The sequence below is a fragment of the Drosophila serrata genome, unplaced genomic scaffold (genome assembly GCF_035046125.1).
Source record: "Drosophila serrata isolate PLE 108 unplaced genomic scaffold, ASM3504612v1 contig_189, whole genome shotgun sequence".
NCBI classification, from domain to species: domain Eukaryota; kingdom Metazoa; phylum Arthropoda; class Insecta; order Diptera; family Drosophilidae; genus Drosophila; species Drosophila serrata.
In genome coordinates, this window is record NW_028257087.1 from 114,445 (window position 1) to 142,441 (window position 27,997).

Here is a 27,997-nt window from a genome sequence, read left to right on the forward strand (position 1 = left end):
ACCTATCCAACCTATCCAACCAGCCTAGTATTTCGAACATAATAAATGCATTTTTAATTATTGCCCCAAAAATGATTCAACAATTAATTGGGGGACACCTAGGACGACACACGTTTGTTTTAATAACCAGGTGGAACGATTTTGGTTTTAAGCTGACTGTTTTTACACAGATTCGTCCCACGAAATATTGACAAATGATTGAGGATCAGAGTTCAATACAAGTTAAGAGGTGGCTTTTAAACTTCGAGGGGAACGAACATGCCAAACATTTGATAAATGCTTCCGAAAACAAGAAAGGAACCCAACTTCGACAAGCCGAAGTTTGTATACACTTGCAGACTGAAATTCGAGCACTAGGAATTAATACAATATAAATTATATAAGTAATGCCTGCTTTCATTTCATTCACCATTTTGCACTTTTCTCTATTTTTAAGATATGGCAGCTATATGATATAGTAGTAAAGTTTTCATAAAATTGTATACAAAATTATAAATAATATATATTAGCTATAATATATACAAAAAAATAATGATAAAAATGGTAAATGTTGAAAACTAGAAAAGTTATACCTTTTCTTACAATTTTCCGATTGTTCCTATGGCAGCAATATATATGTATCTATAAATATAATCCACCGATTCGCCATGCTCCGACTTATGTACTAGTAAAATTATATAATTCTGACATCCCCGGAACGAAGTGACCGCTGCCGGCCAAGTCTCAGAAATGCGTTGTGGTACAAAAGTTGCAAGTCATTGTTTATTAGTGTTCAAAGTTAATAACTCATCATACATATTGGTCATAGATACTTACTGATCATAGTTACTTGCTGCTCAAAGTTACTTGCTGATTAAAGTTAAATTAAATATCAGCTCGCTGCTGCTCTCTGCCTCTCCCCCACTCTCGCTATGTTAATCGCTCTATGTTAATCTCTAGAGGCAACAGCTTCTCTCCCACGCACTCACATTCTCTTCTCTGCTCTGCTCTGCTCTGCTCTGCGCTGCTCTGCCTGCTCTTCTCTGCTCTGCTCTGCTCTGCTCTGCTCTTCTCTGCTCTGCTCTGCTCTGCTCTGCTCTGCTCGCGGACTATAAATAGAGGCGCTGAGGGCCCGCGCGCCTCAGTCTGTCCTAGGGGTACCTAGTGTTAACATCTCAAGTGATAGTGCAAGTGATCAGCCTTCGGGCTAAAAAATATGACGTGGCCAATGCAATACATCTGGATGACTAGGAAGAAGCTCCCTTTGGATGGAATCAGCAATCATGGTCACAACACTGGAAGGAAGTAAACAATGACGTGTCCTCTACTGCGGTAAGTCTTAACCATGACATTTATATTATATATAAATAAGGTATTGGTGGGATCATTTCCAACTTCCCAATTTAATTCCATATTGTCATGTTCCTCTTTACATTCTTACTGGTCATAGCTACTTACTGTTGAAAGTTACTTAATGGTCATAGATACTTACTGCTCATAATTACTTAATGGTCATAGATACTTACTGGTCATATATACTTACTGCTCATAATTACTTAATGGTCATAGATACTTTCTGTTCAGAGTTACTTACTGCTCATAGATACTTACTGTTCAGAGTTACTTACTGCTCATAGTTACTTAATGATCATTGTTAACTACTGATCATGGTTCTATAAATCGTCTGATAGCTCCTATGTCAGCTATATATATGTTTATATAGTCCACCGATTCGCCATGCTCCGACTTATACATATAGTAGTAAAATTATATAGAAGAATATCCACAAGTCATTGTTTATTATTGTTCAAAGTTAGTAACTGATTATAAGTACTTACTGGGCATAGATACTTGCTGATCATAGGTACTTACTGATCATAGATACTTACTGATCATAGTTACTTACTGAACATAATTACTTACTGATCATAGTTACTTACTGGTTATAGATACTTACTGTTCAGAGTTACTTACTACTCATAGTTACTTACTGCTTATAGTTATTATAGTTAACTACTGATCTAAGTTACTTGTGCTAATAAAATATTACTCTTTAGTTATTTACATGCTTTCATACTTTGAATATCACAAAATTAGACTAATATTGTGGTTGATAGCCACCACTGAAAAAATAAATTAGCTTAAAAGTAGGCACCAATAAACTACAACTCAACAAAGTAAATTATTCAATTAAATCTTATAGTAGGTTTTTTCTAGATAGAACTTGTATGTAAATTAAAGTTGTACTTGTGGCAAAATTATGTTTGTATTTAATTTATTATTTTTCATTAAGTAAGTACTACTATCAGCGGTCACTTTGCTATTACGTATACGCCCCGTGGAGTCATATCCATTTTTAAAATCTGCGACCAGTTACAGGAAGAACTTTTGGTTCGCAATTGTAAAAGTCAGGATCAATGACAGGGGCACCGAGAGTCTCGCTAATTCTGGTGCCTCTGAGACCAGGAATACTTTTCGGTCCCCCTTTGTTTGCAACTCCCTGTAATTGCTGCGCAATTGCATTCCCGGCCTATATTCGATCTCCTTGAACTTTGTCAACTGCTGCAGGCTCACAGGTAAGGTCTCCGTCAGCACGATCCAGGTGACGGCCTCGGAGCAGCTCGGTGTGGTCAGGGAGCCGGCGTAGCTGTAATAGCTTTTTAAACTAGGCACAAGATAATCCAAAACTAAGGGCTCCTCCATCTTAACGGGCTGGTCTATCATGTCGTAGCCCTTCACAGCCTTCAGGATTCTGGTGACGGCCCCAAGTAGTTCATTCTCTACGTGGGACTCGTGAAAAAGCACTCCAATCACGGCAACACCATCCTCAAACATGGTAGCCGTCTTTATATTTGGGTAGATGGGGTTCCTGTGAACGAAATGCATTTCCAGCGGATACCGAATGCCATTGATAGTGTGCTCCGATTCCCAGTGCATGTGGATTTGCTCCAATACATATTCGTTCTTCAGGATACCACCGCTAAGGGTTAAGTTCGATTTGAAGCCAGACACTTGAACTGGACGTAAAAATAAATTAATTTTAGCAGAGTTACAAACTTTAAGAGGCTAACTTGTGTGTCCATTGTTGACCATGGTAAGATTCTCTTGGGTCTTTTCGTAATTATGCAGTATGAGGCGATCTAAGTTTACCTTCTTGGACTCTTGGTCATTCAGATCAATGGGACTTTGCTGCTTACCCTCATCGCAAAGACCGCCCCATTTGGGAAAGCCTGAATATATATAAATATTTTAATTTTTAATAAATAAACATTACTTTTACTACTTACTGGGATAGCTCCAATCAGCTGCCCGGCCTAAAGCCCAAAAGCAGCTGACTACAAGGGAAAAGAAGGATATGGTAACAGATAATCATAGACAATGTTTTTCATGGCTCAGGCTCCTTGGCTCACTCTTTTAACTTTCCGGACAGATGAAGTCCTTATTAAGAATATTCGCTTATCTCTCGTTTCAGTGTAAAAACCAATATTTATTGCCAAGTCTTTATTGTCTTACACTTTCCAACACAAATCGGATTTCAATAGCATTTTGTAATTCTTTCTCATTAAAAGAAGTTACAAGTGCCGAGAAACCCGATTGTGTTTAATGACAGGACTATCTAGGAGTTACCATTTTAAGACGAGAAAATGTTATGAGTCCGGAAAGTCAGATAAGTAAGAAAAGGCCACCCAAAGAACCTTCCATTGATTTGGTTTTATGGAATATTATTGCTTAACATTTACCTATTAGGAAGAAGGTATTAATCATCGAAATGTATAAAATAAGTGTAACCGCTATAGCATTGCACTAAAAATTTTTCAATTAAATAAAATTTTAAATGTTTTTTGCCCTAACAATTTTGTCTGTCCAAAAGTAAAACTATAATAAATCAAATCAGACACATTCATTTCATGGCTTATTTGATCCGTTTTTCTTTATTATACATACTTTTACTAATTTAATTTATTACTTATACTTCAATAACAACAAATAAAAACACAAAATGTTCTTTTTTGTATTAAATTACTTTATGAACTCTCTTTAAGCTTTAATGTCGAGCTGGAACCTCTGTTTTTTAGAAAAGCCCACACTTGTTATTATATTTCAATTATTTAAAATATTTAAACTGCAATCTATCTTTTATATTATTTATATTTTCTCAAATATTTACATGTCAGCTGGGCTATAAAGTGTAATGTGGAAATCCAGTTTACTCTTATAATAAATAATGAAAATAACATATTTTCATGTTTTACAATGCAATCTTTCCCAAAAATAGACTTAAAATTAAGTTGATAGCAATCAATAGAAATTTAAATATGCCTAAAAGTAGGCATCGAAAGTTTAATAATTAACTTCTCAAATTTTTCATTTAATTATAGTTGGCTTTTTAGTTTGAATTTTGAAGATTTGTTTGTTACTTGCCATACAGAATTTTTCTAAATATATTTATATCTTTTATAAATTATGAATTTAGAGAAACTTGCAATGCAATATTGCAAATTTTATTAAGGTTAGAACAACTTGAAGTTAATTTATAGTATAATTAATATCATGATCAAAGTACCTTTGACCATTCAACATGTACATGTATATTCTTTCTAGGTACAAAATAGTACAAATTTAGATACATAGAACCCTAATTTTTATTCTCATTTTCCCTTGGCCTTGCCCTTCGATTAATTGCCAACTATTTGTCTCTCCTTCAGATAAGATAATTCTTCAATCCTCTACATATGTATATAGTTTCTATATAATTAGTTTGCTTTGCTGTCCCCATCAATAAAACTAGTGGACACGCGCTGCAATCGCCATTTGGGATTGAGTGTCATTTCACAATGAACAATGATGATTAAGTGTGTTCAGTGGTAATAAGCGAAATCAAATTGCACGGTCCGGTTGATTTATTTAGGGTCCATCCAATATCAATTAGCGTTGTTATCAGGCAGCGCAATTGGTCAGTTGACGCTGGCAGTTATCAGTGATTTCTGAATACTATTCGGTTATAAATTCTTTTTATTCGAGGAATCACACTGACCAACAAGAGTCGTAAAAGATATTTACTGGGGTCTTGTGATAAAATATGCAGAGGAACAGAATGGTTCATCGGCTATTTTTGGCATACCGATACCGATACGTACCTTTATTTAGTGTGAACTTTCAACGGAATTCAGGTGACCAACTGGAAGCGGTCACTTTCATGTTACGCATACGCCCCGTGGCGTATAATAATATTAATCAGATACGAGAGGCTTGTAAAATATTTCATTTATTATTCTGTGAACTTTGCACATGATGAACTTCACACAAAACTGACTAGCTGGATTCTTGTTCTGTTCTGAATTACAAAATAATGAGTATAAATTGTCTCCTGTAACGCTCCTTCTCCTGTTTTCATTTCCATCATTTGTTGTTAACAAATTCGTTGTATTTAACAATTCTTTGGTACGAGTATATGTCATTGGCTGCTGCTCTCTCTTGTTGTGCTCTCCTAACTGAATCTACAGCAGGAACTTCTGGCCGCCCATCAGCACGAGCGTAAGGATCAAGGATACGGAGGCCGTGAGTCCCGCTGCTCCTGATCGATCCACAGGCATTTCCACCAGCACCACCGCTCGGTTATTCTCGCTCTGCAACTCCCGGTAGTTGTTATGCAGCTGCTTTCCCTCATCGTACTCGATCTCCTTGAACTCATTCACCTGATCCAAGGTAACCGGGAATGTCTCCGTCAGCACAATCCAGGTGACAGCCTCGGCACAGGTGGGTGTGGTCAGGGAGCCGGCATAGGTGAAGTAACTCTCCACACTGGGCACCAGGTCATCCACCGCCAGAGAGTCCGCCACCAAAACGGGCTTGTTCATGCTGTCATACGCCTTCACTGCTCCCAGACTCTTGGTGATGCTTCCAATGGCCTCGTTCCTTGTGTTGGACACATGGTAGAGCACTCCCATCACCACAATGCCATCCTTGAAGTTGGCAGCCATCGTCATATTTGGATAGATCGTATTCCTGTGGACAATATGCACCTCCAGGGGATAGCGAATGTCATTGATGGTGTGCTCTGACCACCAGTGCATGTGGATCTGCTCCACCACATAGTCATGGAGCAGGGCACCGCCACTCAAGGTCAACTCGTGATCAAAACCAGACAATTGAACTGGATAGGAAAATAATTGAATTATTTTTGATTTTAAGTTGTCATGTGTGTGTGGGAAAACTCACTTGAGTGCCCGTTGTTGACCATTTTCAAATTCTTCTGGTGCTCGTCATAGTTCTCAAACTTCAGAGGATCGAATTCACCCTTCAGGGATCCCTTGACATGCAGATTAATGGGGCTTTGCTTCTTGCCACTATCGCAAAGACCGCCCCATTTAGGAAATGCTGAAAATATAGAAAAATCAATTATTAAATAAAGCCAGGAATGGAGAAATTTTAAATATATTTCTACACTTTATGGCTCAATTAATTTCCATATCCTAAATTATGATGTGAATGTGAATGCCCGCCCATCAATCATATTTAATTTTAGATTGATATTTTGACTGATTGATATTTTGACAGAATTTTAAACCAAACACAAGCTGTGGTTTTATCCAAAATGAAACTGAACATATTACATTTATAAAGATAATTAAATAATAATTTTAGTCAAAATTGCATCTCAAATGCTTACTTTCCCATATAAAATTCTTTCTAAAAATACAAATTTGATATCAATTCTTCCCCTTTTTGCTTTAACTAATTGTTAACAATTTCTAGTTTCTGCACAAGCAAAATTTTTATTTGAAATTAAACGATCATAAATCAAACTTTATATACAATTGAAAGCAATTTCCATGGTCAATTAAAAACTCTATACCGAAGTTCGCTCTCTTTTTTCGCGGAATTTTGCAAATGTCCAAATTTATCATTATTCATGTTCAATTTGCATACACAACAATTTGAAGCAATTTAGCTAAGCGCTGCCCAGTGTCCGACCCAAGTCCGGAGCGTGCCCACCGCTCTGAGAATGGATGGATATATCCGAACCCGACAGAGTGACCCACTCCCGGCGACAATGGAGGCGTTGATTAACTAATTTTAGTAAATAAACTCGAATTGGCTCTACTTACGCTCATCCTGGTTGTTGTCCAAGTCCGGGTAGCCCCACTCATTGGCCCAGCTCAGTGTCAGGGAGCAGCAGGCTGAAAGAGAATCACAGATAAGTATATCAAGTATACGCCGTGTGGGGCACAGTTTAATGTGATGCCTATTTATATATATAAATGTAAAACGTGTGTAAACTTCAACTTGACACAGAAAATTGCACACTCAGGGACAAACACACATTACACACTAAAAACTGCAGTTGATGGCGGGGCCATAAAATCAGAAAATGACAGAGGGTCAATCTATACAACAATTTTTTGGCAGCGTCAACAACAGTCGCCGAGCACCTTGCACTTGATTTGGCTAAAAATAAACCCCAAAAATTTATGATTTCCACTGAAATACATATACATATCAAGCGAATATAAGTGCGGCATACATAAATGTTTCATTAACCCGCAAAAGAAATTGGACTGATCTTATGTATATATAATGAACTTTCTCTTGCCCCACCTGCTGCTCCTACCTCAAAACAGACTTTTGGCTAAAAGCCTTTTGACATCTGCACATCAAAATATCAACTAAATTTGAATTTTATGAATGCGGCTGCTTTTTGCTCAGCACACTTTTACGATCCATTTTGGTATTTAAAAAACACTAGCCACTAGATCGGGTGTTTATTAAGCCATTTTGCAACATTAATGGGTTAATAAAAAAGTCCGCAAACAAGTGTGAATATTTATGCACGGTCCTTAATCTTTGGAATTTATTTATGCTTTCATTTTTGGCATATTTGCAAAAGAGACAAATGACGACAACAGCTGGTGTACTAAATATGTATAAGTAGAAATAATAATATATAGTTCATTTTGCCGGGGGAAAACGTGTGATCCTATTTATAATCTTCGACTGCCCTGTGACGTAACAGATTTAGGAGGGAACAGGCTTTGAGTTATGGCATTAGTTAATAAGACATAATGTTTCAATTTGTTCTGGATTTTAATGGATAATAATTCATATAGTACTGCGATCCTTTTCATTTCTTATTAAATCTTCGAGCACTTGTGCTGCCTTTTAATTAATAAACGATCGGAAGATCGTGAGTGCTTCTGCGATTTACTTAAAACTGATTAGATAATGAAATTTCCGTCAGAGACCAAATTAAAAGAAAATACTTGATCGCAATGAGATCTCTTTAATATATATTCTTCTCTGACTACGGAAACATGCAACAAATGTCGGGCAACAATTTAAAGTGCAATTAACTTGGCACATGCAAAGTTGGGACAATTAAATTTGAGTACCCAAAGCTTTGATAGCTGATAATGACGGAATGAATTCTGTAATTCGAGGGAACCCCTTCTGGGGGTGTAAAAGTTAACAAAACTGGTAATTGCCACTGGAGAGTTAATCATGTGAAAATATCACGTAAAATAAACAGATGCAAAAATGCACTTGACTACATTTTTGCATTTTATTCCCGCTCTTGAGAGTGCTAATGGAATTTTCTGCATTGTGTTTAGCAATGTTCCACTTGTCAAAGTGAATTTCTGTTATTTCAGTTTAAATTATTTTAACCATGTCAGCAGAATAGAATTGGAATGAATTTGCTGTCTCAGCACCGGCGATAAAGACCCGGCAACGACGACTGTTCGTTTGGCTTTTTCGCCAAATCACGACAGTATTGAGATCCCCCCAATCGTTCTTTCAGACTTTTAGAGCACTCAGTGATTTTCCAGTCTGCAAAAACTTTATTTACATTTTACTGAGCGCAATAATCAAAGATATCTTCCACCGATAAACCGATTTCGGGAGTGCGCACGATTTAATGTCCCCCGGCTTTTGTCTCAACTTATTTTTTGGGGGCTTGTTGGAGAGCCTCTGATAAGCTGCGATGCCCCATAAACACACCCCAGGTCATGTGAATGGCGACAATGAAAGTTCATTGGCATTATCAATCGCTTAAATAAATATGCAGTGATATATTTTTCAATTGAAAGCGTAAATGTTCATAAAATAAATAAGGGAAGTATTAATTACTTAACGATAGGGAATCATAAATATATTACAGGCAGAAATCTCTAGGGGGTTTTAAGAAAGTCCACAAAGGTGTCCAAAGATAGGGAATTTGGTACTTTTAGAATTACATTCATACATACTTCTAGACACATTTTTAAAGGGATTAAAAACCCATAACGATTAAGGATCTAAATTCTGTCAAGGCAAAGTTCAATTTAAATTGAGACAGAAAACATATCATGTTTAAAGAGAAATAAAATTTAGTTTGCTATAATTTGTAATATAATAAAATCTACAATAAATAAGAAAAAACCCTCCCAATTGAAAGTTCTTTGTAAGAAAAGCGTGCCTAGTTCAGATATCTCTATTCTCACAGAATTTATCTAATCTGTTGACTGGTGACTGTGGAACATAATTCACTTAGCTGGCATAATCAGACCGAAAGCTATCCAGACTTTGGTTTTTTCTTAATTGCCTCAACATTCTGACGTTTGTCTATTATGGTCATCATAAAAGTCTATGATGGGATTGCTTTAGGGTCTGGGATTGCATTGCAAATCGATTGATAGAGGGAGGAAGTGGGTTAAAAACTTTCCATCATCAAGCTAATCGACTTTATGGACTTTGGAGTAGCGATGCTAACTGAGGAGTGCAAATGGAGGTTGATAAACGCTTTGAAAGCAAACTGAAGAGGAAAAGGCAGAGATAATACGAGGCCGAGCAGATAGCACAGAAGGTCTCTTTGGTAAACAAAAGGCTGGTCGTTGTAATATATAAATAGGAAGTGCGATATGCAATTTCACTTTCCCTGAACAACAAGTGGAGCCAAACTGCAAATAAAGACCAGACGGGGAGCTCAACGCTTCAATGGATCGCCATGATGATGAATGGAGACTGCAAAAAGAGGTGTGTTTTGTCCACCAATTGCTTGTTCCAACAGCTATCTGTAAGAGTTTAATCAATTGGAACACCGTTTCAAGCAGAAGCCATTGCGGTATAAATGTTTACGACCCACCAAAAAAAATAAAACTGTTGTAAAATCGATTAGGTTGTACATTTTTACTATAATTTATATAGCTTCTGTTTAAATCTTTATCTCTCGCTGTTCTTCTTTACATTTTAAACTCAAAGAATCCCTAATGAATTAATCGCTTACTTTACCATTTTGCAGTTCATGTTTAAGCAATATATTTTAAACAAAAATAGCTGACAGCTGACAATAAAAAATAGTATATTAAGGACAGTTAATCTAATTTTGATAACTGAATCGAACAAGCCTGCCGTTTAACAAAAATAAAGAACATATAGACGTATGTCTTATCTTGAAATACAGATAATTATGTCTCTCCAAACCCATTTAAAAAAAGTAAAAATATAATACCATTCGTTAAAGAATTAAGGAGTTTAAGCTAAACCTATCTGCAAAATCCCACGTCAATCGGCTGTCATATATCTCGTGGGTAGAAATCGCAGCTAATCTGTGTTTTAGCTACCTGAAAAATAAGCGAAAAGTGATAAGAAATTGCCTGGCAATGGCGCCTCGCCAGTAAAACCGATTAGGCTTAATCGAATCTCGCACAGGATCCATAAAAGTTGCGTATTTAATAGGCAGTTAATCGTTTAATATGCCTTACTTGTTTGGACGTTCCCTAATCGTTTATGGGATCTAATCGGTGATTTGTCAAGCACCATCTGAGCCCCATAAATTACTTATGATTATAATCTTGATTAGGTCAGCAGTTTTTCCAGTTTCAACTCAAACCCAAACCCCAAATTCTATTCCCTCGGCATGACCAGATACTTAGCTTCTGCTGACCTTATCACTCTGTCTGCCCGCACTCTATGTACGATGAAGAGTCGGTCGATCGACTGTATCTGTATCTGTATCTTGGACGAATTAAGTGGGTATTTTCCAAATGCCCCACAAAGTCAACAAGACAAGACGACAAGGCAATAGGTTGTCTTTCACCACAGATATCTGTTCGAGGCGCGTGATCCATGTCCAAAGTTCTACTGAAAGTACTCAGGAGTACCCCAAAGTGACGGCACAGGTTTAGATTTTAGATATGTCCTCACCATATGCGCTCCGATTTCTTAATTAGAAATGGAAGAAACCTTTATTACCTGCAAAAATCCCCTGATTTTATGATGGTTACATGAGGTTTTATGACCACTCAGGCTGAATCAAAATGCATATCGTTAAAATATTGTATAAATCCTAAAGTATCTGTGTGTTTGGCTTACTTAATATATTAGGATTGAAGGTCTTAGTAGGTTATAAATCTACTGACTTAATGGGATTTTATGGTATCAAATTGCTTTGCCATTAAAATACATATTCTTTGCAAATATTCAATATTTTATGACAGGTTTAGCTGACTGAATTTTAAATCTATTTTTTATAATTTCAATGTCCCTAAATCTATAATATATTTAAGATCTTTTATTTACCATATTATAGAAAATTCCCAGTTTCTATGAACTTGAACTAGATTTTCTTTCTCTCTGAGAGAATCTCCAACAGGATGAGGCCAATTGACATGTAGAAAATAACGCTCGTGCCGCCTATGCAAATAGGAACCCTGATCCAAATTCATCTGGACATTACTCAAAGCCCAACTATCCGCACACTTCCGATGGCAATCATCGCAACCCCTGGGATCTGGGATGCCGAACCCATCCATCCTCCCATTGTGATTCATACATATCTATACCGGCCTTGTAGTTTCCGATCCCAGAGAGTTGTGCGGATTATCATTAGTACATTGTCTCTGGCATCTTATCAATTAAAGCAATTCCCCTTTGAATAATTACGACAAAACGTAAACAGAGGCGACAATTAGAATGTGGATGAATGTGTAACTATTTGGCGTGGGATTCGGGGCCCTAAACGTGACTTTCGAAATAAATACGGCTATGCGGATGAGTCCGATAAGTCCGATAAGTGGCGATAAGTACAAGAATCCAATTAATGGAACTACTGCCACCGATATTTGAGTCAGTTTGAGTTTGTTTGTTATATATTTTATGGAGTTAGTGATTCATGCCGAATACTTTGAATACTTTGATTGGTTTTTGGGGTCGAGTTGAATGAGTCAGAGACACAGGTGGATATGTAATATAATTGATAAACATTTACCTATCAAGGAAAGGGTAATAAAATGCATGTTAACGATGTCTATTTTGTTTTTAAATATTTTTTTTTAGAAAAACTTTTAGCAGTTTTAACACTCGGTTGCACTGTAAACTATTCACTATTTGCTAATATTTTATAGATATTTTAATAATTTTTTTCTTTTAGAAGCTGCTGCTGCTTGGCAGGACGCGGAACCGTTGCGGTCTCGGACTGAACTCCATCGGTTTGGAGCGCGGCACGCTTCTTTTATAACGGAACCTCGGGGAACCAAGAACGGAACGGAGAACCCGCGGCGGAGAACGTCAGGGCACAGAATGATTACTGAAAAGCGGTGCGAGCATCGGCCGAATGTACAGGCACACCGATACACACAACCGCATCGCACCGCACACACCCAAGCAACACACACACACACACACACACACTTTGGCACAATTGAACCGAATTATGGCAACACTACACTCAGGTTTATATGCTGCTGCTGCTGCTCGGTCTATCTTTCTTTTTGGGTATTCCGCTTTTCTGTTTTCCGCTCTCATCTACCAGAGATTTGCATCCCAAATGCAGCGCAGATTAAACCGCAAAAAAAGGAGAAAGAAAGTCATAAAGAAAGAGCTCTCGCCGACGGTGGAAAACTGCACTTGCCGAGGTGAGCAGCTCTGCCGGCGTTGCGGCTTAGAAGCTGATTAATTGATAAGCAGGCAGCGAGCAGAGAAATTGCTAAACGAACGGTAATTGGCAGCTGAGAGAGAGAGCGCGAGCCGGCACACGACTCTCACGCCCACACATGCATGTGTGCACTAAGAGAAATATTTAAATATTCCCGTGATATAATTAATAAAATAAACCTATATGTATTTCTTTGAAATATTTTCCACAAATCGTAGTTTAAAAAACCTCATAACTAAGCCAAAAAGCATTAATCATAATTCGGAAAACTTTCCTTAGTTTTTATTAAGGTAATTAAACTCCAAACTCTATTTAGAAATTCAGAAAATTTAAATTTGTATTAATTCTTTACAATTTTATCGTTGTAACCCCTATACAATTTTTAAAAAATTTGTAAAAATTTGATTCCTGTCTGAGGTGGCTAAATCGACTCTACTGTTGATGCCGATCAATAATATTTATGATTTATAGGGTCGGAAATGATTCCTTCACTGCGTTTCAATCGTCTGAATGAAACTATAATACCTTGCAAGGGTATAAAAAGTAGTACAACTAAAAGTATAGTACCCTTTAAAGTTGCAAAAATATATAGAATAATTTTTCTAAAACAATAAATACAGTTTTAAAGAATTTTTAAAATGAAACTCTTAAATTGATATATGATTAGACTAAAGGATAAATAAAGACCTTTTAAATAATTTGTATGAAAAATGCCTACATCTTGAATAAACCCTTTGCCATTTCAAATTAAAATACCTGAAATACTTTATTATAATTTAAAATCTTAACAGTCAGTAATGTTTTTTTACAGTACATGAAAAGAAAAAGGATAGAGAGAGAGGGTCACGCAGGAAGTGACGTTTTTATCACGATCGAGATTGTCACATTTTGGCAAATAAATTTCACTTGATCCGCTGCCGCCTGTCGGCCTGGCCTGCCATTTGGTTAAAATTAGATCGGAATTAATTTACTTACTTTTTACAGCCCCGAAAGTGACCAATTGTTGCACCCACGAACAGCAAAATGCAATTCGCCGAGAGACAAATAAATGCTAATTGAGCGGGACAAATTTGAGGGAGCGAGCGAGAGCAGGAGGCTGTCGTCGCAAATGCTTCGGCCTTTGTTTTCCATTGCGACGTCATTAAATTGCAGTTAATGTGGCAAAAGGCGCAACAAAAGTCAATGTCAAACGGCAGCTGCTCTCGTTTTTCCTCAGGTAACGAGGCCGAGGGGTGGACAGAGGGAAAGTGGAAAGTTACCAAGGTGCGTGCGTTGCGGTGCGCGGGAAAAATCAAAGCGCATTTCCGCAACAAATCGCCGCTTGACGGCAATTACCATCAACACGAGCGGTGATTTGTGACTATCGAATGAGAATCTTTCTCTCTATTTGATACCCTGTAGCCCAGCTGGCAGTTTACGACTGTTTAATAGAGTCGTTATCTATTTATCTAACGGAAAATGGCTGAGAAAACACCAGTTCGCGCTTTGTTGCAGTTACAGAAACATGTGGTTTTCCACCAGATAAAAAAAGACTTAATGGCCCCCTTTTAGCCATGACATTGTTGCAATTTGTTTCCATATTTTCGCTGAATAAATAACTAAATAGCGTGTTAGTCTTACACCTAGAATTTATATCAGTTTTAGTTTGTTTACTAGTTATTGAATAAAAATTATTGTTTAGAGAACTATGTAAAATTTTAAATTTATGTGTTTAAATTTTATTGGTAAGAGTTTTAAAGTACTTTTGTATTACCTTTTATTAGTATCTACTTTTCCTTATTAAATTAAGAAACTATTGAAAGAAATGGTAGATATATAACATAACAGTTTTTATATAGTTTTCCCAGGATTGTTTTATTGATATTTTAAATGTACAACAATTAACCTATACGTTTTTATAATTTCGAAACATTACAACTTCTTTAAAGTCCGAAAATTCTTAAGTTTTTCAAAGGATTGTATAAATAATCAACAGATTTGACAAAAATAAATATTGTATGACTTTTGCCGGAACCTAATCCATATCTAACACCTTAATCCTTCCTCGCTGTGTTCCAAATATCTTTAAAAACTAATGACATTAAATCAAAATAATGAGGTTAAAAATAGAATGCGCTTGCACCTTTTACCGCTTTATCAGCTAGCTGAAATCAACGTGGCCGCCGTGGGAATGTGTTGGCGAATGAATGCAGTTCATGAATGACAAAATAAAGAAAAGCAAATTCGACTAGCGTGTTGACAAAAGGCGCTCGGTAAACGTCACGCGATTTTCCCGATGGCGGTGGCAATCAAGCTGGAAGAAATGGCAAATAAAACACCGCACATGTGACAAATTGCGCGCACTGGTGACCCCAATAAAGGCGCTGTAATTACACGGAGACACAATTACATTAGTCGATGGGGTTAACGGGCATCGGTGTTGGGCCGCGGCGTGGCTGCAATTCTGCAAATTAAAATCCAATCGAATCAATTGAGAAAGCAAATAGCGCGAAGCATGTGATTGGAGGCAAGCAATTTAATTAATTTGTCAGTCGCTGGCAGCGTTATGAGCATTCAATCGGAAAAAGCCATTCAAATTCATCAACTCAAATGGTCTTATCAATTCGCGAGACATTCAAAAAGTAACAGACTTTGGCGCCCTCTAGGCTGTAACCCATCAATTACCATACTCTGGCAACGCCAGGGATCTTGAAAGTTGGCAGTGCTGCCAGACCATTTCCTGAAGTATTTCACTTTTTTCGGTCAAGTTTCTTTTTAGCAGTCTCTCGATATAAATCTCGATTTATCATAGAAATAAAGCTAATTTTTAAAAATAGATTTTATTCTCTTTATTCTCTGGTCAAAAGTCTACAGAAACTAGCAAAAAAATGAGCTACAATTGTATTCAATACACAGGCAATACTTCGTTGAAAATATCGATGCCTGGCCGAAAGCTGTTGCAAACAACAGGTGTTTCATAAATTGTATTCAATATTAAATATTATGTTATTATTTCTTTGATAAAATACCATTTGGAAATTTGTTTGGCCGATTTTGCTAAGTTTCTCGCCGTATTGACATTGCCAGACGGTCTCTCAAAATATTGACGGCCTTTGAAGTTTTCGCTTCTCATCTCATATTTACGATTCTTTTCTAAGAAAATGTTTTTCCAAGCCTCTCGTTATAAAGAAAATTGATAGAAAACTTAGTTTTTCACCTCTATTTTCCATTTCCTTTTGCCGATTTTCTTGAAAACCCGTGTGTTGGTATATTTCTGGATGCTTGGTGGTATTTTTACACTGCCAATGCTTGGCCACACTGAAAACGAAGAGAACGCAGCGCAGCCGAAAAAAAATTAAAGCAGCACGCGATATATTTTTTATTTTCAAAGGTTATAGCCACATTTAAAGGCATCCGCCGACCACAGACGAGGGGCAAAAGTGCCGGCAAGCCGTAAGTTTACAAATCTTTGCAGCCATTTGCGTATTACAGCCGCGCGGACCGAATTGAAAATTTTGCAAGAACCGAAAAAAACGAAAAAATTTTGCACATCGTCGGCGGCGGCGGCGGCGACGTTGGCGGCAGCGGCGCTGCTTCTTTGCCGCGACAGCGACCGTGGCGGCGCAGCAGCAAAAGGGAGCAGCTGAAAGATGAAAAATGAGAAATAATGTGAAAAAAATCGGTGGGTGCCCGTTTTAATGGATATTCGAAGAATAGTGGTGGAAAGTGTGGAAATTATGTGTAAATTCGATATGTAAATTCGGCATGTGCCGTGAACTGGTGTGCGTGCGTAAAATTCTTATTGGAAAAGCGTGCTCATCGGTGTGAACGAACGAGCGAAACATTTCGGCGGCGGCGGCGGCGGCGGCTGCTGTGTGTGCGTGTGTGAGAGAGAGCGAGAGAGCGCGCACACGCTTTTTTTAAGGTGGTGTGTGGAGGACACACACAAAAGAAAGACAAAGAAGAAGAGGAAGCACTAGGCCGCTGCGCTGCCGGCTAAAGCGCTGCTCTGTCGCTGCCGCCACCGCCGTCACCGTCAGCGCCGCAGTTGCTGCATTTTGTTTAGCCAGGAATTTCTTGCCCCAAAATAACTTCAAAATTTTTTGATTGCCATTGCGCCGCTGCTCCCCCGTATGTCAAAATATATTGTTCGGGGGGGAAAAGTAGTATTGGGAAAATACTTCCACCCCGTGCGAGGTGCGTGTGTGTGTGTTTTTGTTGTTTATCGCTTTGCATTTCGATTCGCAGGCGACATCTAGCAGAAAAGCAACACCAACAGCAGCAGCAGCTGAAGAGGAAGACGCAGCGGCAAGCAAAAGACTGATTACAACGTAGCAGCAGGGAATTTAGAGCAGGAACCTCAGGATTCTGCCACTGCACTGAATTGTGGGTAAATCGCAAGGATATCTCCAGCCATCCCCCTATAACTGTTGTCTTCCAGGCACCGAGCGAGAGAATACACCGCAAAAAAGGCAAACTGCATTCGACGGGGAAAAGTCGGGAGCTGAAGGGTTCGGAGGGACGGACGGCGAAGAACCACCACAACAATAAGGCGGAGAGAGCAGGGACAACAGCAGCATCAGCATCATTAACAATAACAACAACGGCAAACAACATGGAAGATCTTCTCGTGGAAGTTCGACTCGACAATGGCGCCTACTACAAGGTGAGCTGGAATATTATTAAATAGAAGAATTAGCTTTAGCCATAGCGGAAATCAAGCGAAGGGGAGTTGGGACGGCAGCTGCCTCAGTTTCTAATTTCGTGGATTTTAGCTTTATTTCTATAAATAACCGCAACATTTTGAGTGGAGTCTCGACATCATTCACCACCACCATCACTACCACTAATACCAACACCAGCACCAACACCGATACCAATGCACTACCACCAACGCAGGCAGGCACGCACACTGAGCGGCGCGGCGCGAAGCAACGCAGCGCGACGCGACGCAACGTCTCTGCCCGCGTTGTGGGGGTGTCGGCGTCGCTGCTGGCTGCGACAGAGCCTGACGTCGTCGGTCATTCGGATTTGTTGTTTTGGTGATTTCCCTTTTCAAATAAGAATTCAATCTGAAAAATAGATAAGATCATCCAAATTCGCGATAAAATTATGCGATTTAAGATAATTGTGGTCTAAAGGGAAAATTAGCTATTTAGTTAAATCGAATATGGTGTTAACTTATAGTTTTATCCAAGTTTTCACGATGCGAGTAGTAATACTTTCTGATAAAATGAGTTAGACACTTAGTCTTCTTAAATAATTGGGGTTGTAATTTATTTGTAATATTATTTCAAATATCTGCTATTTTGTTAGAATGTCCCACTATTTGGAATAAAGGAATGAGGATGAGAATTATGTAGATGATAAACCCCAAACCCTGCAATTATTTTATAAATAAGATGCGTTTTTCTTTTATCCTACGCTAGGTTTTATAAATGTATTTTTTGTTTCTTTAAATAATTGCTAAATCAATAAGTTTATGGTACCTAAAAAGGGCATTTCAAAGGTGTCATAAACAATAGGTATTTCATGTTTACGTGTTTATGATTTAATCAGAAGCAAAGGGCTAAAAAATAAACATATTTTACTTACAAGATAACGAGTTTACGATAGACAAACACATTGTTTTATTATATGATCTTAAACCTTTTTTAGATAGTAGTTCTCTAGTTCTCTCATAAAAGTTATTCTTTTTCATGTCATTAAATACCACAATGAGTCATGGATTTTTTTTATATTTAATAGTAGTTGAATATCACAATTGATTTTTATTTTATCAGTTTCTGTATAAGCTTTATAGAAATATTACAAACATTATTCCATTAATAATTTGATATAATATATTCACTTGGTATCATAAAATATTGGTTTTCCATTTCCAATATCTTATCAGAAAGCATTTATTTATTGATTTAGAATTCCTGTATATGAGCCAGTTTAAGTTGTCAATCCCCACTCCCCTCTTAATTATTCATTCGATTAGCTTATTGATTGATCTACGTGGTCTCTCATTCGTGGAAAACTCTGGAAAACTGATAAGTTAGTGCTGAATATTCAGCATAGCTTGGCCTTTGATTACAGCGGTCGTAAACAGAGCCCAGTGTAAACACTCACTCGCCAGAGAGACTTCCCTCATGAGAATGAATGATGATTCAGCAGCACACTCGTTCTCTGATGTTTGCATTTCGGATATGGTTTCGCACTCGCTTATCAGAGATATAGAAACGCTTTTCTGTCAGTTGGGCTTCGGAGAGCGATCGTAAAAATATAATTTAAAATAAATATATATACACTATATAATACCTAGGCAGATAAATGAGGAATATCAAAGACAGCAAAGCCACTTTAATGACACACATTTCTTTTCTGCTCTTTCTCCCTGCCTCGGTGTTCCTCTGGTTTGCCCTGTCAATGGACTCGTTCTACACCAACAACTACAACTATAACAACAACTACAACAACTCAAAAATGAAAAACTACTACAACAACAGGGCCAGGTGACATCTGTCGGCGATGATGGCATCTTTGTGGATGTAGACGGGTAAGTTTTTGTTTTATTTTCTTTTCTTTTTTCGGTTTAAACAAACAAATCTGCGAACAGGACAACAAACCAGCAGCAACAACAACAACAAAAAACTTGTAAAACGTATTTTCTAACTAATTTGCAACCATTAGTACAATCTGAGGAGCGACAGCCACAACCACCGAGAATAGCGTCTTCTTGGCATCGAAATTAGAAATTAGAGATGCTGGGCACGCATCATTTATGCCGTCTATCGTCCACCCATCCTTCCTCCGGTCTTCCCACCCTTCTCTATTTTAAATGTTTAATTTGGCGCAACTTGTTAAACGTTGCAGTTTGTAGCAGCAATAATGACACTTGACAACGCACAGTCTTATTCCTAATTGTATTCAATATAAAGAGAAGGATAAGGTACTTAATGGATTACTATTGTAAAGTTATATATTTTATGTAAAAAACTTAATTAGAATAATGGTGTATGTGTATACATCGTAGGAGTCACTATATCCAGTTTTGGTTCAATTCACTTATTAAACAATCATTCAAAGTCATAAACAAGATAATAAACATAAAAGTTTCTGCTGTCATCTAGTGTTACACTTCTCCTTCTTGGCGGCACAAACAAAACATAAGAAACTGCTGACTGTCGGACTGACTGACCATCAAGATCCAAGACTCTTGTCCGCCCCACTGACAAACAAACAAACACCCAACTTCCACAGAAGCCATCATTTTGCATTGCAGTTTGTAGAGGGAGCAGGAGGAGGAGGATGGAGGGTGGAGGAGGTGGTGGCTTCCATCTCTGCCAAAGCTGTCAAGTGCGAACGACAAATGCCACTAAGCACCGACGGCGGCGGCCATCGTCAAAGGCACGACTATTTTTAATCGCGGAAAGAAACCATTTATATTTATTTATTTATTTCAAACTCGGTTATGACGCTGCGATCAGGCAGCTTGTAACGCCAAAAGGGAAGAAACATCAGGGAAAGGCAATCAGATCTATTTTTGGATATTTTTTGGATGTTTTAATCATCATAAAAATGACTTGTTTGACTTTAGCTTGGAATACTTTTTAATTGCCTTGTTTAAGGATAGATATGCTATGGATTCGTTTAAATATTTTGTAAATATCTCGGTCAAGTTTCAGTTTTAATTTACATGAGTAAATAGTTTATAATATTTCCGCGTCAGATATATTGAACAAATTCTAGCGCTCAATAATATATTATAACTATTTATAAACTGATAAAAAATGCATAATATTAAATATTTCATAATTTTATATATATATTCTTTTGCGATTCTTAATCACACGTTTAAATATGGATTTGTTGGTCAACTTTTGCTATAATCCACCGATAACTGTGTCGATATTTGTTACCCTTCGTATAGGAATGTAAACTTGAACATTAATATATGAATAGGAAGAATAGGAAGCTTCTCTTCGATTAACAAATCTTAAAATATATATCTCTAAATTTCTGACACGGACATGCATATTTCTCCCCATATTCGCTTTCTACAAAAACTTTGATTTATTTTTATTGCCACCAAATTTCTTATGACTTATGGGCTACTTCAAGTTCGATTGTACTAGTCTATATTTAAAGAATGAATTTTTTATTTTTAGCAATGAGCTTTGTAGTTTAGGAATTCTCCTAAAAGAAAAATCAAATAAAACTTAAGGTTGCATAGATCTATTTTTGGGTGTATTTGAAAACTAATTTGAAGAGCATTAAAGAGTCGATCATTTGAAATTAATTGCTCCCGTTTTTATGCCTGTTGTTTTGTAGCTTTCTTATTTTTTATTTAATGCTTGCAGTTCTTGTGACATTTTTGGAACGAAAGTTGGCCGCCTTTTTTGATTTAATTTTTGTTGTTTTGTCTTCCATCTCTCACACGAGATCCACTTCGAGCTGAGAGCAGCTGGATCTAAATTTAGTTTGCGCCACTGTCCTGCCGGCACGGCTACCTCTGCTGCTCCTACTGCTGCTGCTGTGTGGCATTTCCGATTTGTGTCTCGTGGTCGGGACTCGGGATGGGAATGGGATTGGGATTGGGAATCGCTATTTGGTGGCACCCCCACAAAGGTTGTTGTTGCTGTGGCTTGTCTCTTGGCCCTCGGCCAGCAGAGCAGTTGCAGTCGCTGGCTATGTCTCTGCCTCTGCCACAGTCTCTGCTGGCGCTGGGAAACACCTGTCCGCTGACTATCTTAACATTTTGGCAAATGCACCTTAATTAATTAATTGAATCTGCTTTCTCCGCTCACTCTCACACACGCATTGTTTGCAGCGTCTCCGAGGTGATGAAATATCCATTTGGAAACGTCCGACTGCCGCCCGAGGAAGCCGTGGAGGTTACCGCACCGATCTTTGAGGAGGGCATGGAGGTGGAGGTCTTTACGCGCACAAATGAGCGCGAAACCTGCGGCTGGTGGGTGGCCATCATCAAAATGCTCAAAGCGGACATTTGTGCGGTGGCCTACATCGGTTTCGAGACGCCCTACACCGAAATCTGTGAACTGGGCCGACTGCGCGCCAAGAACTCTAATCCGCCAATTACAGCCAAGTCCTTCTATCAGTTCACGCTGCCAGTTCCCGAGGAGTTGCGAGAGGAGTAAGTGAAAGCCATATAAACCTAAGCTTTAAACTTTATTAACTTTGAATTCTGACAATTTATAATTTAGAGCCCAGAAGGATGGCATACACAAGGAGTTCCAGCGCAGAATCGATGCCGGCGTTTGCAACTACAGTCGCGACCTGGACGCCCTGATCGTCATCTCCAAGTGGGAGCACACTCAGAAGCGTGCCAGTATGCTCAAGGATATGCATTTTCGTAATCTCTCACAGAAGGTAGGAGTAACCTGAGTCCTTTTGTTAATTTTAACTAAATGAAATCCTGTTTATTTTGCAGGTTATGCTGTTGAAAAGGACTGAAGAAGCTGCCCGTCAGCTCGAAACGACTAAACTGATGAGCCGTGGGTAAGTTTAAAGTGTAGCTTTTGATTATAGAACAAAATGTTAAATACATTTTATTGTTTGTTCCAGAAACTACGTTGAGGAGTTCCGTGTGCGCGAGGATCTCATGGGCCTGGCCATTGGGTCGCATGGCTCGAATATACAGGCGGCACGCACGCTGGTCGGCGTCACCAACATCGAGCTTGAGGAAAAGTCCTGCACATTTAAGATCAGTGGCGAAACCGAGGAGTCCGTGCAGCGTGCCCGCGCCATGCTTGAATACGCCGAGGAGTTCTTCCAAGTACCCAGGGAATTGGTTGGCAAGGTGATCGGAAAGAATGGGCGCATCATTCAAGAGATTGTGGACAAGAGCGGCGTGTTTCGAATCAAGGTGAGTGCTGTGAGTATTGTGCTTTAAACTTGAGCCAGTCCTAATATTTTCCGGGCAGATCGCTGGCGACGACGAGCAGGATCAGAATATACCACGCGAGCTGGCGCATGTACCCTTTGTGTTCATTGGCACCGTGGAGAGCATTGCGAATGCCAAAGTGCTTTTGGAGTATCATTTGTCGCATCTAAAGGTTAGATAAATCCAATCGAAGCGTTTGATTCCGATGCTTACACTCCCAACGTATTCTAATCTGTTGCAGGAAGTGGAACAGCTGCGTCAGGAGAAAATGGAAATCGATCAGCAGCTGCGCGCCATCCAAGAATCTTCAATGGGCTCCACACAGAGCTTCCCCGTGACGCGGCGCTCTGAACGCGGCTACAGCAGCGACATCGAATCCGTGCGCTCCATGCGCGGCGGAGGCGGTGGACAGCGTGGCCGTGGTGGACGTGGTCGCGGTGGCGGCGGTCCTGGTGGCGGTAACGGTCTCAACCAGCGCTATCACAATAATCGGCGCGACGAGGACGATTACAACTCCAGGGGCGATCACCAGCGCGACCATCAGCAGCAGCGTGGCTACAACGACCGCGGCACCGGTGGCGGTGACCACAACACTGGAAACTACCGTGGAGGTGGTGGTGCTGGCGGACCCGGCAACAACAGGCGCGGCGGAGTGAACCGACGGCCGCCACGCAACGAACAGCAGAATGGCAGGGATTACCAGCACCAGCACCACAACCACACCGAGGAGACCCGAGAGGCGCGCGAAGTGAGCAGTGTGGAGCGAGGTGAGTCCCGTGAATAATGCTGCCAATTAACCAATTAGCTGAACCAATTTATTTTGCGCGCTCAAACAAGATACAAAGTGAATATTCTGAATTCCCTCCCCCGTAATTGGACTTGATGGGGACAAGAAACACTCAAGAATATAATATGTACAGCAAGTTTGTTAGCTCTAAAAACGTATCATTAATTCTCGAATATGTTTAGGTTTCTTCTATTTCAAATAAATTTAATAAAGTTGCACTAGTCTTTGGTTACTGAACTTTATCGAGTGCGTTATTATAGCATTACAGGATTTGGTCTCTTAAGGATGGGAAAATGAAGTTATTTGAGTCCTAGAAGTTTGTTTTTGAAAGGATAAAGATAAGAGTAGTTCTTTAATGTACTTTATTTCTTTAAAGTATCGGTTTCAGTTTATAGATCTTTTAATGATCGGTTGCTTTACTATTTTAAGTTGTTTTTATGTTTTAATATTTAATTTTATTATACAGTTTATTGCAGAAGTAGTTATTTATAATTACTCGTTTCCAGCTGTGAGTGGGGTTTGGATTGAAATCTAGGATATATTATTGCCGGTTTCCTTTGGATAATTATAGTAAATATTATATCCTCTTCATCTCTCCAGCGGACAGCAACTCATCGTACGAGGGCAGCTCGCGGAGGCGCAGAAGGCAGAAGAACAACAATGGACCCAGTAACAGTGAGTACATAACATCCAATGGCTTGTGGCTTACCTGATGTTTTATATCTTACCTGCGATTCGATAGCAAATGGAGCGGTGGCCAACAATAACAACAACAAACCCCAGTCGCAGCAGCAGCAGCAGCCACAACAGCAACAACAGCAGCCCCCGGCGCCTGCCAACAAAGCGGCGCTAAATGCCGGAGATGGCAGCAAACAGAATAGCGGAAATGCGAACGCCGCTGGCGGTGCGAGCAAGTCGAAGGATCCATCGCGCAACGGGGATAAGCAGCAGGCGGGCGCGGGAGCGGGCACGGGCGTTCAGCAGCAGCAGCAGGCGGCACAACAGCAACAGCAGCAGCAGCAACCACCGCAGGCACAGGCCCAGCAACAGCAGGCGCCACAGCAGCAGCAGCCGAAACCGCGACGCAACAACAAGAATCGCACCAATAACCATACGGACCAGCAGCAGCAGCAACAGGCTGGCCAGCAGCAGCTGACGGAGAACGTGAAGAAAGAAGGCCTGGTCAATGGCACGTCCTAAGCAACTAACATTAGTGGATCGGCAGAAGAAGAACAACCGAGTAACAATGTTGTGCGAGGCAGTGGATGGGCAGGTCAACAACTATTCATGTTAAATGTCGTTGAGTATCGCCACGCCACCATTATATAACAACAAAACCACACCCAACAGGAGACACACAGAACAACAACAAATGCGACAGCATCCAAATCATTATCAACAGCCACTAACAAATTGTTTGAGAAACTATTTAAGAGTAACTAAGGAGAAGAGAAGTGAAAAATTAATATACATGAAATATGTAACATTTGTAAAAGCATATACTAACCCACAGACACACACCACATACACCCAAAACACACCACACATACACACACCCACACCGTTCGAATTATACACAAAACAACAAGAAAGTAAAGAAATAAAAGAGAAAAATTATGCCTAGGCTTATATAATTTCAAATTGAAGCAAACCAAATGCTTCAATTACAATCAAAAACTGAATTATATATTTATGTATAAAACAAATTCAAAGGCAATTAATAATTAACAAAGCAAACGAACGAATCGAAGGGAAAATACTGAATATGTAAACTAAAGCGTTAACTCTATCCGGGCAACTAGCGTAGTTTTTCAAAAGGAAAATCTAAAAGAAAACAAAAGCAAAAAAAAATTAAGAGAAGAACCTGGCGGCTGAGCGGCGCTTCTAAAGCGCCATTCACCGCCGACAATTGAAATGTTTCTAGTTATATGCATATTATAATAAAAGAAAACAATATGATTGCATTTTTTGTTGTTTTGGTTAAATTAATAATTAATTTGAATTAAGTCTGTACCGCCAAGTTTTTGTGTATAATTCGTGCAAGCAACAACAACTTAATCGCAGGTTTATTTTATTCATGAATTTTAACATTATATTTGTATTATTATTGTTTAGTTTACCATTTATTGTAAATGCAAGTTTGCGCTTTATGGAAGATGCTTGCAAAAATTAAACAAATTAATTGAACGCGTGACTAGATACCTTGGCAGCGTTTAAAATTTGTTTACTTTGTTCGTTACAACATGGCAATCCTCTTACTCTCTCTCTTATTTGTATTATGTTGTATTTATTTACTATCATTAATATACCACCATTAACATACTACACTCACCCGCATTAGACACATGACTATCATACATACACGCAGAAGGCAAGAGAAGAAAATGAAACGCATTGAATTTGATTTTGTTTTATAAATATATAATTTACTTGGCCAAAACCTACAGAGCGTATACTAACTTAGTCCTCTACTAAATACTCTTAAATTATTTAATGCAAGTGTAAAACGGCACGTCGAGCGCTGAACCCCACAATCATCGAGCAGTGCTAGACCTTAATTAAATGAAATTAGTTCACGCAAGCGGAGACCACAGCAACCACAAAAGGATTATAAATACAATGTAAAGCGAGCATAAAAACCATCTAATAATTAACAGCGAGTCGAAGACGATGGAGAAGCACACAGAACAATTCTCACTAATTTGAAGTACATACAGTGTCAATAATATGTAAGAAACCACATTTTAACATAACATTTAATAATAATGAAGAAGGAGATAACGATAACAGTACAGATAAAGATATAATTCTAAATAAAAGTAATGTTGTGTAATTCAAATTAAATAAACAAACAAACAAACGAAACGAAAACTGCATAAAACATAAACAAAAACATAATATTATATAAATTTAATGAGAAGAATGTGCGATTTAAAATTATTATTTATATAAAAATGAACTTATAAAGAATAGAAATATAGCAAGTAAATTTTATTAATTTAAAATTTATATATATATAAAACAAAACACAAACCATAAAAAAACAAACAGGATTCGAATTTAATTGTTTTGCTTGCTGCCAAATCAATTCGATTACTTGGAAGGGATGGATTTTTACTTGATAAAGTCAATATATAAATTGATATTTTAACATTGCAATGAATCGATATTTTGATTTATGTATTGAACTTATCAGTATTTAAGAAATTGTATTTGGTTTAATATGATTAAATATGAATCGATATTTTCATTTATATATTGAACTAATTAATTGAAATCTATTCGTTTCTATTAGTTTCATATATAAATTTAACTTATTTAAGAAATTTCATTTTCTTTTTTATATTTGAACGTTTAATACTATGATTTTGAATATTTTAATGTTAAATATTATTTTTTTGATATTTAAAATTTCGATATATGAACTTTCTCATATGATACTTGCGCTATATATTATTTAGGGAAAAGTTCTGTCTATTTAGAACCCTATTTTGTAGAATTCCATATACTATTTTTCTAAGAGGGACATGAATATTCTTTAAAAATGTTTATTTATTATTTATTTATTGTTATGATACTCTATGCCGAGTAATTATCGTTATTAACTAGAAGCTACAGTTAAGACTTAGGATTAGTTCTTCTAGATTTCCTTGGGAAGTATTGGTGGAAATCCGTTTCCTTGAAGTAGTATGACGAGTTCCTCTCAAGTTGCTGGTTCTTCGTGAGATTCCTGGTGATTCTCCCATTTAGATAACGTTGCTTTAGCTTGTCGCGGCGGCAGTGAAGATAGTGGCTGTGGGATTGACTGCGGCAATAATTGGCTACACAACCAGCTAACCACACTGCCAAAGCGCATAGCCAATTGAGGTTACTTGGATTGATTGTGATGATTGACACTAATTTGGTTATAACGAGGGGGGCTCGACGGCTCCATGATTGATGGAATGTATAGAGTGCCATAGTTAGCGTTTTTTTTTTAGAATGTTTTGTGCAGAAACCATTATAAGCCTCACCATCTTGCGGATTTTTGTAGCAACTTCAAATCCGCTGAGCTTTTGTTCAGAGAGCGCCACCTTCTGGTTTCGCGTGGCGGCGGCGACATGATTTCCGTTTGGGGGATTTCCCTCTATGCTGCTATTTATGCTACGTTGCGTGGTCTCGGTAAAAAAGCTCTTTAATGCGTTCCGCGGGCTGGGGGGTGGTGGGATGCGCTGTAAAATATGCAATCTTTAGTTTTAGTTGTCCAACAAAGTATTATTTAGTAACCTTTCTTGTTGCTTTCGTTTCAGGCTAGCAATTATTTTATGCAGCTTAAAATTACAGCCCCCTCCCTCTGGCTTAATTGCTCAGTATACTTGGTTCAATTAGAGTCGCCATGTTCAAGGTCATCGAAAGCTTGCAACCAAGAAACCTTGCAGCCGAAGGTTACCTCTCTATGCAACGCTAGTAG

General features: G+C 38.4%; 3 protein-coding genes across 10 annotated transcripts; 1 reads left to right on the plus strand and 2 right to left on the minus strand.

The window, feature by feature from the left end:
• Window positions 1-2,237: 2,237 nt before the first annotated feature.
• Window positions 2,238-3,879, minus strand: LOC110188452 (uncharacterized). Its single transcript, XM_020958181.2, has 4 exons — window positions 3,720-3,879; window positions 3,267-3,314; window positions 3,051-3,209; window positions 2,238-2,996 (listed from the first exon to the last, which is right to left on the minus strand). Exons 1-4 carry the CDS (start codon window positions 3,742-3,744, stop codon window positions 2,353-2,355), a joined length of 876 nt encoding a protein of 291 aa, XP_020813840.2. The 5' UTR covers window positions 3,745-3,879; the 3' UTR covers window positions 2,238-2,352.
• Window positions 3,880-5,229: 1,350 nt separating this feature from the next.
• On the minus strand, window positions 5,230-13,021 carry LOC110188355 (Carbonic anhydrase 7). The gene is made up of 4 exons (XM_020958063.2): window positions 12,224-13,021; window positions 7,089-7,160; window positions 6,199-6,357; window positions 5,230-6,133 (listed from the first exon to the last, which is right to left on the minus strand). Exons 1-4 carry the CDS (start codon window positions 12,249-12,251, stop codon window positions 5,478-5,480), a joined length of 915 nt encoding a protein of 304 aa, XP_020813722.2. The 5' UTR covers window positions 12,252-13,021; the 3' UTR covers window positions 5,230-5,477.
• A 3,109-nt stretch (window positions 13,022-16,130) lies between these two features.
• On the plus strand, window positions 16,131-26,595 carry Fmr1 (synaptic functional regulator FMR1). 8 transcript variants are annotated; one of them, XM_086829207.1, is made up of 12 exons: window positions 16,131-16,321; window positions 17,117-17,254; window positions 17,310-17,534; window positions 19,363-19,412; window positions 21,687-22,010; window positions 22,081-22,246; window positions 22,308-22,375; window positions 22,442-22,751; window positions 22,801-22,932; window positions 23,002-23,527; window positions 24,148-24,222; window positions 24,290-26,595. In XM_086829207.1, exons 3-12 carry the CDS (start codon window positions 17,484-17,486, stop codon window positions 24,745-24,747), a joined length of 2,160 nt encoding a protein of 719 aa, XP_086685333.1. In that variant the 5' UTR covers window positions 16,131-16,321; window positions 17,117-17,254; window positions 17,310-17,483; the 3' UTR covers window positions 24,748-26,595. The 8 variants fall into 8 exon arrangements, with proteins under 8 accessions (XP_086685333.1, XP_086685335.1, XP_020813576.1 ...); XM_086829209.1 differs by having other exon boundaries at window positions 22,442-22,742; XM_086829208.1 differs by lacking the exon at window positions 16,131-16,321 and adding an exon at window positions 16,417-16,550.
• The last annotated feature ends 1,402 nt before the right edge of the window (window positions 26,596-27,997 follow it).

Excerpts from the sequence above, each read along its gene's own strand:
- LOC110188355 (XM_020958063.2), bottom strand. The coding sequence starts at position 12,251 with ATGCATTTTATTACCCTTTCCTTGATAG. Across the intron at positions 7,161-12,223 it reads TATTACCCTTTCCTTGATAG|CCTGCTGCTCCCTGACACTG; the intron begins GTAAATGTTTAT and ends ATTCTCTTTCAG. Across the intron at positions 6,358-7,088 it reads GGACAACAACCAGGATGAGC|CATTTCCTAAATGGGGCGGT; the intron begins GTAAGTAGAGCC and ends CTATATTTTCAG.
- LOC110188452 (XM_020958181.2), bottom strand. The coding sequence starts at position 3,744 with ATGATTAATACCTTCTTCCTAATAG. Across the intron at positions 3,315-3,719 it reads TAATACCTTCTTCCTAATAG|TCAGCTGCTTTTGGGCTTTA; the intron begins GTAAATGTTAAG and ends TTTCCCTTGTAG. Across the intron at positions 3,210-3,266 it reads AGCTGATTGGAGCTATCCCA|GCTTTCCCAAATGGGGCGGT; the intron begins GTAAGTAGTAAA and ends ATATATATTCAG.
- Fmr1 (XM_086829207.1), top strand. The coding sequence starts at position 17,484 with ATGGAAGATCTTCTCGTGGAAGTTCGACTCGACAATGGCGCCTACTAC. Across the intron at positions 22,247-22,307 it reads TTCGTAATCTCTCACAGAAG|GTTATGCTGTTGAAAAGGAC; the intron begins GTAGGAGTAACC and ends TTTATTTTGCAG. Across the intron at positions 23,528-24,147 it reads AGTGAGCAGTGTGGAGCGAG|CGGACAGCAACTCATCGTAC; the intron begins GTGAGTCCCGTG and ends TCATCTCTCCAG.